We start from the raw sequence: 10,234 nt of genomic DNA on the forward strand, positions 1-10,234 counted from the left end.
AGTTAGATTAAAGATAGATTAAAGATAGATAGATCAAAGATAGATAGATAGATCTGCATGTGTCCGTGTATGTATTTGTATACGGTTATGGTTAGGTGGTATATGTATGTGGTGATGATGGATGCTTGTGTACATGGTTGTGTGTGTATGTGTGTAGCGATTAGTTTTGTACTGATATGATGTGTTACTTTATTCTCTTGTGTATGATGACCTATGACGGCCAGACCTACACCAGGGTGAATACAGAAACAAGCTTTTCTATACACACAACAGACAGAAGCCAATAAATACCGTGCCTACTACTTTAAGTGGTTTGCAAATGATCTTTATGTCTGTGCTTAGCTATGTATCTATCTGTGGACCGATCCATCTGTCCATGTTGCATCTCTTTTGTGTCCATCTTTCTGTCTACTTATTGATCTCTAATGTCTTCTTGCAGGTCATGCTCTTCTTGGAGACCAAAAGAAACTGTCAGTCTACTACCTTTGCTGTGAGAAAACAATGGACGAAGTGTGTCTGCGTCCGATATCACAGCTGCAAGCAAATCATGTATCATGATGGTGAAGACGATCAAATGCAATAAGATTCCTTCTTCCGACTTTCGTCTAGTTGCTCTGCGCGATACACGTCGCATGTTTTCTCTTCTCGGAAGTTAACTTTGTCATGACTGCGACCGTCATGCGTCATAGTGGGTGGTGACGATCGAGAGAACCGAGTTTGAAGAGAGACAGAAGAAAGGAGAAGTCTTTGGAAAGATGGAGTTGATATAGGAAAATCCATTCTTGCTGCTGGGGCAAGGTGGAGCAGGTTGCCTTTCTTTTTTTTTTTCTACGGGGAGAGTCCTGCCCGTTGAAGTCTTTCAAGACGTCTGAATCTCTTTTTTTACCTTCCCATGGTGGGTGTCTAAAGATGATTTGATGATTATAGGGAGGAAGGAAAAGAAAAACAAACAAGACTTTCTCTTGTCAATGGTGTTTGTCGGACCACGTGCAGAGTCAGTGTTTGCCGTTCTGAATGAGGGGGTGTCTCGGATTTTTCTTTGTCGCTTCTCCAGTGAAGGAGACAGCTTCTTTTAAACGTTTCAGTTGACAACAGATGTGGTGAATACACCCAGTAACGGTGCGGGGGAACGGGAGGCGTGGCCAACAGAATTCTATCAGCTAAGGGAAACAAGTGACACGGCATGCCGTTTTCATGCTCTAGTGTAGAAATGTCCGACTAAGAGGAACATGAAAGGTCGGCTTGCCTATGCTAGCGTAGAGGTAAATCGAAGCTGCCTTCTTTTTTTCTAGACACTTTCCAAGGAAGATAATGGGAGATGACGGAGTAGGACTGCGGTGCGGGTACTCCCTCGCAGAGGAGTCACGGTACGGTTGCGGGGTGCCTGTTAAGAGGCTGTTCAGAAAGCTGCTGTGCGCCTTTTCCCAAAACTCAGCACACTTCCAGCAGCGTCGACAATGCCGCGCGGCACGGCTGGGGTTCGCAAGGAGACCTGGACTTCCCAAGTGGCGCTCACTAGGCTTTATGGCGGCGCTCTCTGTCGAGAATAAGTGGGGAAACAGAGGCGGAGAAGCTGCTAGTGATGCGTGCGCTCGGTGACACATCTGAGACATCTTGCTGAAGGAGAGTCACGCTGGCCGGCGGTGTTCGGTGAAGCCATTGTAGCAACGGTGGCTGATAGACTGAGAGCACCGATACTGGTGGAGGCGAACACAAACGGGCGCCTCGCACGACAGAAAACGAGAGCAGCGCATCCTTTCTCCAGGTTCTGGGCTGCCAGTGTGACCGGTACAAACAACGGTGATCTGCGGAAGGCGGCCTCAAATCCTGATCGTAGCTGTGCTTGCGGTTCTTACAGAATGAGACATCGAGACACGTTCTGGATATCAGTGTCGATCAGGGATCTCCGGAAACTGTCCGACAGTGTCCCAGTTGGCCACGGGACCCTCGCGAATCAGTACAAGAAGGTAGATTCGGGAATGAACTGAGGCAGGTGTTGCTCCGGCAACTGTCATTGTCAGCGCCGACCAGAAGCTACGGACGCCGAGCCGAGGCTGTGCTGAGAAGAAACGCAGGGTCGGAACCCAGCTGGGAAGTGCGATCCTTGTGGAAAAAAAAACGTGGGATCTGCTGGCGAGGGCCACCGCCTTCGTCGGTCATGTCACTCCTACACAGTGAGCATCACGTGACGCACCGTGGGTCAGTCCCCCTTCACGACATCGCAAACGCCTGTTCGCTGCTGCCTTGACAGCTCGGCAGTCGATTTGCATGAACACAGGGAAAGGGGCGACGCCGTAGAACATGAACTCCTTGACGAGGAGCCCGGGACACGTAGGGAAGACTTTCGGTTTTTCCCTCAACTCGGAAAAAGGTACGGATGTAGCTTCTCGGATGGCACCGGGGCGAGCCCCTGTTGAGGCCGATCTTTTCTATTGAAGAGACGAATTTCGGTTTTCTGGTCGGCTGCTCCACTCGCGGAACAGGGCCCACCCCCAGTGCCGGAACGGGCAGACCGTTCAACTGTGAAGCTGTTGCTAAATCTCCGTCCTCTGTCCTTGCTACCAACAGTCGAAGGAAGAGATCCGTGTCACGCGCTTCAACGGAGACGGCGTTCCTGACCGTTCATAGCAGCAGCATGTGGCTTCCCGGTTTCTCCGACCGTCCCTCAGTCAATCAAGGATGGTGCTCTGACTCCTGGTCTCGTAATAAGGGGTTCACATCCTGTACCTGTGGGACCGGAGCAACAGCTCCCGCGTAAGCGGGGGTTCGCCAGTTCTCCTACGGGTGCGCCGGACACAAAGCATGTTTCTCAATGGAACCTTCACAGAGTGTTCCGAACACAAACCAGGTTACTTCGCAGTCGCATGCGAGACCGCATGGCTCTGGTGGTGGCTGTCTTGCTTTACGTTTCCGCCATGGGTGACGGCCCATTATGTCTTGCCCGACACTGACTGCGCAAGGTAACCTGTTACCGTGTGCGTGTACGCGCATCTACCTGTTTCCAAGAGCATATTCACCGTAGAAACGTGTTCTTTCTTTTACTTGGAAAATCCTGCGAACTACTCTTGTCGGCACGAGCATCAACGAACTGGAAAACAACCCGGGCCGCGACGTCGGAATCTGAGGGGGGCACCGCGTTCCCAGATGCGGCGGTATCACCGCCTCATCCTCTTCATCGTACACCGGCGAACATAGGGCAAACTAGCTGGGGCCGGTACAGATGAAGCGTAGTGAGTCGAAACCTCCTCACCGGCTTCACGAACGTCTTGCGCACCGGGCACTAGTGCCAGGTGCGTACAGAATCCTAAAGCTTCGGGGGGGCTCGGCCTTAACCGTTGTCTTACGCAACACATGTCCTTTTCTTCCGTGTCAACGGCACGGCAACGGTATGCACCGAACATGCCCGCCGTGAACACGAATGAAGCTTAATGAGCGCACCGAAGGTTCCCTAAGCTCCACCGCTAATAGCTTCATGCTTCCGTATCGATCAACTGCTTTCTGCTCAGGCCGTGTAATACCGAAAAGGTACCCGCGAAACCCCCCTCGTGTGCCTGAGAGCACACGACACTCGCTCACTCCTTGTGCAGCTTTGGAGAAAGACACCGACATGAAATACTTCACAGCATGCATGAGAGAGGAAATTAGGAAACTCCACGGTCCGATGAGGCAATCTAGGATTCCTGCCCGGCATTTGGCTCTCCCTCAACCGAAAGCCTTGCTTACCCAGTGAGGACACATACGCTCTGGCTGCACCTGGGAATCGCAACGCTACGGAGACACAAACTGGACTGCAGCTCAACTATAACAACACAAGGGCTCGGCCCCCTAGAACCCGCAGATGACGGAACATCTACGAAACAAGGAAAGGTAAGAGCGCTCCAAATGAAACGAACCCCACGGCGGCACCCAGACTGTGATGCACCTTGAACGCCTTCACGACATCCTGATACTCCAGTCCAGCTGCAGCCTGATCACCGTCGCCTCCTCGTGTGGCACACCTTGCAACCTCTGCAGCTCTCTCCGCTGTGTCGGTCTTCTCAATACCCAGTTGTTCTTCCAACTCGCATCGTCTTTTAAGGAGCGATATCTGACGCGTAGAACAGACAGAGAAAAAAGTGCTAAATAAAAAATACCCTGACGTCGGCGGCACCGATCGATGAGCCTGAATATAGACTGTTGAGCAGCGTCGTAAGAGAAATCAGATGACCTGGAGAGTCTTGTCCGAACCTCAGGCAGATGTACCGACTTCCACCGGTTTCTGAACACAGTCTGAGGGTGTGGCACATGTCCGGTAAGGATTCGTTCTGAAATTCCGGAAGACCTCCGTCAAGTCGAAGTGCCGAGTTGCGGTGTCTAAATGAGAACTCTGATACTTCGGACAAGGCTCAGAAAATACAGCACTGGAACCTCCGACATCGAAAGACGCGGCCCCGGAGAAGGGATCCAAGAGTCTCACAACAAGCAGAAGTGACGTCAGAAAGAAAAACCTCGTATTTCAGTCAAGCTGGCATCCTGACCTACCTGGCGCGGTACAAGGTAGCATGAGTTGACCATGTTCCCGAGCACATTGATCGCCGCCGCCATGTGCAACTTGCTATAACCCACTCCCATGTAGCACACGGTAGAGAGAAGCGCCGACGAGAGCACAGTCGATGCACAGAAAAAAATAGGGAAGTGGATCGACTGGACCTCCGCTGAACGCACCACGACAAAACAATGCGGGCAACCCTATAGGAGACTTGACGCACGATGCATGCAAGGAGTCCTCGAAGGAAAATCACTCACGGCACCAAAACTCTGCTCAGACGCGCAGTTACCCATGTCAGGAAACACAATGTGATGTAACAACAAAGCACTGACCTAAGACAAAGCGAAGTCAAGCCCCCATGCGACGCTGCATCACTTCGCAAGTGTCCTCGCAAAGGGGTCCGGATCGCACGTGGCGTTCCTCTCCGCTGACGCAGACGGAGAGGCGCCGTCCCCCAGATGAAGATGAGACTGTATACCCTCTAGGCATCTCGATGCGAGACATCAGAAGGATGCGGTCAAGGAGAGCGAGCCCTTCAACTGGTGTAGGCTGTACCGATCCCATGCCTCACGCACACAGAAACAGGGGCACGTCGTTTTTGGCCGCGGGGCAAGTCGTCGTTTCAAGGACAGTTCCGTGACAAACGACAAATGCCAATGATCGTGACACTTAACGGCTAGTAGCTCACCAAGTTTCCACCTGCTAAGGGTATTCCTCAGAATAGGAGACATGACGAAGTAGACCCATGACGCCGAACCGAAGAGGCCGCTGAAGCTTGTATTAACAAGCGTTGACAAAAACCTCAGTAGCACCGGTGATGTCTCCGTGAGTGAAGGAGCCGGGGAGAGAAGAGTAGCCGGAAAGAAATACACCAAGAGCGACGTTCCACCGCACGCCGCGGAGACATACGGCAGCTTGCTCAATAAACCCGGCATCGTGGATCTTGATAGACACGAGGACGCTACAAACACGTTGCAAAGCAAAACGCTTTGTTGAAAAGCGTGCCAGGCTACAGCTTGGAGAAAGCGAAACTGTGACAGTGCGGGCACAAAAAAAAAGAGGGTCAGGTCAAAAGAGTACGCAGTCAGCCTTGTACAACAGGCAGATCGCACTTCACTTTTGTCAGCTGTATCGACTAGGCTACATCAGATTAGATTTGCGTACGCATCTCTTTTACATCTGGGACTACAAAACACGAAACATGTAGACTCCGGTGCGCACTACGGGGGATGGCTGAACCTCGCAACACACGACGGTTCCGCTAACGGGTTTCATGCATAAGCCTGTTCCCAGATGCCTTCCCTCCAGCTTGGGACCGAAGAGTGAGCCGTGCTTGTGAAAGATGACGCTTGAGTAGAAACTGCGAAAACTCAAGGCTTTCTTTCTCTACTCTTAGCTGCAAACTTTCGTCAGTACTACGTCGTTCACTGCCTTCATCGATTTCCTCCCAGTGTTCGCAATATGCATGCACACTGGGGATGAAAACAGACTGTCTCTGCCTCCGCTAAGTTTTTCTCTTTTGAAAGTCAGCCCGCGTCTAGTACCCGGCGCCTGGCGCCCTGTTGGCTCTCCGGAAGGACGGGTCCTGCTGCGTCTGGCAGACGCGTCAAAACAAAATTGTGGTGTACGTCTCCTCCGTGTTGGACGTTGAGCCAGCCCCCAGGCTCACGGTCGATCGTGCTTCCTCTTCAGCGGAGCCATGCTCCTCCACTCCTCCATCAGCATCGCCGCCTACATCTGGCATACTTGTATCACAGCCGCAGTTTGTATCTCTGTTTTGATCAGCTCCAACTCTGGAGCTTTTCCAGACACTCAAGAATTCGTCAGCCCCAGGAACCCGCCGCTGCCGGCTTCGGTTGTGAGCTTTTGCCAACCGTTTTTGTTTTCCTCAGGTACCGCGGATAAGCTCGCGCGAAATATATATGTTAGCGCGAAGAAGACACCTCTGCATTCTCAAAACCGAGCTCGTGTGCTGCGGTGTGCAGACTGGTTGGGTGTCGTACAGACACGGTGCGGGACGACACAGCGGCCACCCGCAGGCACGGCCTTAGGGCTCGGCTCAAGACGTCATATTCTAGCAATACGAGTACGTCACTCTCATCCGCGCTTGAAATCAAAAGCCGCACCGCGCTAACTGGCACAGCACTACTGAGCGCGATGACGTGTCTTAGGGTGCGTTCAGAGAAAGAAGAAATACCGCACAGCAGGTACCTCTACTATTCGTCGTCACTATGGACTGAAAGGAAGGGGCGGAGGCAAGCTCCGCTTGAACAAGAACACCGGTGTTCCTCTCAAGGCCATCGAGTGTCCGGCAAGAAGGTGAGCAGAGCAGTTGGCTGGTCGCTATGGCCGCGTTGCCACGTGATGGTCACGCCGACAAGGTCACATCGTCTTGAGACAAGATGTCCCCATGTGTTCTGTCAGGTGCATGCTCCTTGGCAAAATGGACAACACGAAAGCGCGTAACCGAAGTCACTCGAGAGTTGCCACACACAGGGTGCAGCGGCTGAACCTTCACTGGAAACGGCTGTGGTGGCCTGAGGCGGGGTATTATGTCAGGTTAAGGCTCTCTGTGAAGGGCATTCGGACAATAAAAAAGTACGGTCTCCAGCGCGCGGCAGATAAATTTGGCTTGAATCTAAAGAAGAAGAAGTACTACGCCGGATACAGTCACAGGTACACTGCAGTCAAGCCTAGACACCGTTGTTGCCCTAGTTTTCGCAGATCTCAAGCCTAGCTGTTATGGGTGCTGATGCGCATATGCAAATGCAGGCACATGATCAAAAGACTTGACAGTCTTGCGCTGTCATCCAGAGAAGCAGCTGCTAAGCCACCGGTGCAAGCTTGTCAACTACGCACCAACGGTGAGTCGACCTCTTGAAGGCCGTGTAGGTGACTGCCAGTCGCGAGCGGCTGCTCGCGTCTCCTGTGTGCTCAGACGGCGGCACCTGTTTCCGTTCCGACAACCTCTAGTCTTGCGTTTGCCTCCGCGAAGTCGAACTGGAGACCGCAACGAATGTAGAATCCTACTCAGGCGTCTCAGTCGGAAGTGTCTTACCATCACAAGCTGTCGCCGACCGGCGCGTGGAGCAAGAACCACGCGTACTGGACTGTACGTCACTGCTGCTTCTGGTGTGACGCCTGAAGCGGAGCTATCACCTCAGACGAAGGAGCTAACGGCGCAGCTGCACTCCTTACCTTTCGGCATGTTCAGAATGAAGCACAGTGCTGTGGTGGTGTATATAACTTCTTTTGCCTTCGACAGTCGTGGATTCCGTTTGTCTCACTGTTGGTGCACGCATTTGTTAGCGCCATCGAGGGCACGTTCGCTGCTCCAGCTGGAGGCGCCGAATGAATGAACACAACCTGGCCTCTCTCGGACCCGCTGACGCGTGTTGCCCCTTATCTCTGACTTGACTGTCATGCTAGCCTTGTGACTTTACGGACCTTTCGTACACAGCTGCCCAAAAGCTCGTAGCTTCAAGTGCTTTTGTGAGGACGTGGAGGGCTCTTACCCTCGGGGTGAAATTGGTCGGACGTGTGGAACGTGTCGGCCCCGCCTTCAAGCATCTCCCTGGGGTCGGTCGATGCACCGGTGCAAATGACTAGGGCGAGCAAATTTCCCCCCACCTAATAAATTTGTCGCTTTCCGTCTCGAACCTGACAGCAGACGTTTCTTACGGTGGGCTCTCCTGGCGAGTGCAATCCGTCCTCACCTCTTTGCGAGCTTCGAAAGCACGTAGGCGGCGGGACGGCTCCTGTCATTCGCTGCCGTCTTGACAAAGGGGCACACTTCGCCTACGAACACACCGTTTCTTCTCCGGCTGATAAGGTCATGCAGCTGGGGCTGTACCTGTCTTTCTTGACGCTGCCCGGGGAGCTTCCTGCGTCTCCGTCACAACGACCCACTCGTGCAGAGAGCTGCCCGGGCGCTGCTGGTTCAGCGTGCACTGCTCCAGACGCTCGCTCAGGGGCATATGCGGGTAAATGGTGTCTGTTTTCGGTTTTGCAGCAGTAACAACGGAAGTCTCAGTGTTGTCCCTACTGCATTTTAAGCTAGGCGCGATATGTGTCGTAATGCCTTTGTAAAGCTTTGGCCCAATATCCCCGTTAAGCTCCTTTGCTTTACTGGAAAAGGGGCCTTTTACAAACGCGGGTCCGGCCTCTCCGTACGTCTTTTCAAAGCAGAACTGTCGAAAGTCATGGACTTCGGTGGCGGCTGAAGAAACATAGGACTCGAAGGGTGCGTACCGGGGCGAAAGCCCAGATGCTCGTTGTAGGAGAGGCTCCGACATTCTCGAGCGTGATACCTTCAGCCTGGGGGTGTGTCTGTTACTGCTAAAGGTTCAGGCCACCTTGAACTTGCGCTCACCAGCACGACAATTATTACGCCCTCCTGATTGGAATTTCGAAGTCACATAGTTGTGTGATCAAGAAAAAGGCATGATTTCTTACAGTGTTGGTACTCCTGGGGACCTTCACTCTTCCGCCGGGCTGAATGCGTAGCTGGTCTAACTGTCTCAGTAGCGTAGTGAACCGTATACCTCTAACCTTCGTTACAACGTAGACATCTGCCATAGTACTGAATACTTCCGACGTCATTCTCTCGTAGTCAATCGTCATGGCAAACGACTCCTCGTATGAGTCGCTGGGGAGCGGCTGCAAAGCATGCTGTGTGCCGCGGAAGCATTCAGCCACCGTAAAACTGCCGGCTGCGGCAACAGCTACCACCGCGAACGTCGTCCACATAATAACTGTCTTTGTAACCCTCTGCCGCTGGTGAACACGTCTGACCAACCAGCTTCTCTTCAACAGCGGGGACAAGCAAGCCCATGACCTGGGGCACGAAAAAAAGTTGTGTGTACGAAGGGAAGTTCCCTGACAGGCGTGTATCATGTACGTACACCCCGCGCTTCGCAGGCCGCCGCTCTCCGTAATTAATTCTACCACCGACGACAGGCAAAAAAGGAGGCAATGCCTAACATTGTCTTCGCGAAAAGAAAACAATGCTCAGCTGGAGTACGCGGCACTTGACGCCCGAAGAAACACCGGAGAGGTCAGTGTCACTGCTCGGTCGTAGCAAACCCGGTCGGATGCCTTGCAAGCCCATGTTGACGGCCTTGTGATGCCAACCAAAGAGTCTGCGGCATGCTGTGTTCAGTTTAGATGTACGCTGAAGGGTTTCTTCTTGACGCAGATGACGGGCTTACAGCAAATCCAAGCGCGTCGAGCTTACAGTTGTCTCTTCGGGTTCTGGGCTAAGCTGAAGTGGGCCCACGCAGAACGCCCCGGATGTCTGTGAAGGTCTTGGATTCACGGGCAAACAGCCGGTGACCTCCCGACGCCCTGCCTAGGTGCCTGCGTATCTTGGCAGCCTGCTCCGGCCATCCAACAGCTCCCGCCAGTAGAAGTCTGCCATAGTGTTAACCCACGGAAAAACGCTGGGAGGGCTCGAGAAGGGCAAGCACCGTATTGTAGAGAAGAGACCTCTCCACTAGAGCGAAAGAGCAGCCATGACGAGAGAAAGTGGACATACGTTTGGCGTCGAGGCATATGCGGGTTCGCGGCACTTTTTTCTGAGGTCGTAGCCCGCCCTCTAATTATCTCCCCAGTCGGGTAACGCTAGGTAAGACGAGCGGGTCTGACAACCCTTCAAGTAAACCCCGACTGGAAGCACATGCTAGTCAGACGGATGCGCAGACGCTG

General features: G+C 53.0%; 4 protein-coding genes across 4 annotated transcripts in view; 2 read left to right on the top strand and 2 right to left on the bottom strand.

Annotated features, from left to right (window-relative positions):
• Window positions 1-894, bottom strand: part of CSUI_005268 (uncharacterized protein) — a gene marked incomplete at both ends in the record, with an annotated part of 8,831 nt that extends 7,937 nt beyond the window's left edge. The window contains one exon of the mRNA XM_068065445.1: window positions 887-894. Coding sequence (XP_067922574.1) covers window positions 887-894 — 8 coding nt within the window. The remainder of the gene's footprint in view (window positions 1-886) is intronic.
• Window positions 1-1,305, top strand: part of CSUI_005267 (snf2 family amine-terminal domain protein) — a 9,518-nt gene extending 8,213 nt beyond the window's left edge. The window contains exon 6 of the mRNA XM_068065444.1: window positions 440-1,305. Coding sequence (XP_067922573.1) covers window positions 440-558 — 119 coding nt within the window. The 3' untranslated portion in view covers window positions 559-1,305. The remainder of the gene's footprint in view (window positions 1-439) is intronic.
• A 2,185-nt stretch (window positions 1,306-3,490) lies between these two features.
• Window positions 3,491-6,134, bottom strand: CSUI_005269 (uncharacterized protein). The gene is made up of 3 exons (XM_068065446.1): window positions 5,217-6,134; window positions 4,522-4,694; window positions 3,491-4,087 (listed from the first exon to the last, which is right to left on the bottom strand). Exons 1-3 carry the CDS (start codon window positions 5,461-5,463, stop codon window positions 3,851-3,853), a joined length of 657 nt encoding a protein of 218 aa, XP_067922575.1. The 5' UTR covers window positions 5,464-6,134; the 3' UTR covers window positions 3,491-3,850.
• CSUI_005270 (ribosomal protein rpl28) lies at window positions 5,835-8,027 on the top strand. The gene is given in 5 exon segments (XM_068065447.1): window positions 5,835-6,420; window positions 6,514-6,700; window positions 6,711-6,847; window positions 6,953-7,204; window positions 7,301-8,027. 4 exon segments carry the CDS (start codon window positions 6,686-6,688, stop codon window positions 7,407-7,409), a joined length of 513 nt encoding a protein of 170 aa, XP_067922576.1. The 5' UTR covers window positions 5,835-6,420; window positions 6,514-6,685; the 3' UTR covers window positions 7,410-8,027.
• The last annotated feature ends 2,207 nt before the right edge of the window (window positions 8,028-10,234 follow it).

Source organism: Cystoisospora suis, assembly GCF_002600585.1.
Source record: "Cystoisospora suis strain Wien I chromosome Unknown contig_2556, whole genome shotgun sequence".
NCBI lineage: Eukaryota > Apicomplexa > Conoidasida > Eucoccidiorida > Sarcocystidae > Cystoisospora > Cystoisospora suis.

Coding starts and splice junctions, on each gene's coding strand:
- CSUI_005270 (XM_068065447.1), top strand. Junction 6,848..6,952: donor ATCGAGTGTCCGGCAAGAAG/GTGAGCAGAGCA, acceptor GTGTTCTGTCAG/GTGCATGCTCCTTGGCAAAA. Junction 7,205..7,300: donor TACGCCGGATACAGTCACAG/GTACACTGCAGT, acceptor ATGCAAATGCAG/GCACATGATCAAAAGACTTG.
- CSUI_005269 (XM_068065446.1), bottom strand. CDS start 5,463: ATGCCGGGTTTATTGAGCAAGCTGCCGTATGTCTCCGCGGCGTGCGGT. Junction 4,695..5,216: donor CCTTAGCAGGTGGAAACTTG/GTGAGCTACTAG, acceptor TGGTGCGTTCAG/CGGAGGTCCAGTCGATCCAC. Junction 4,088..4,521: donor GCTACCTTGTACCGCGCCAG/GTAGGTCAGGAT, acceptor TCTACGCGTCAG/ATATCGCTCCTTAAAAGACG.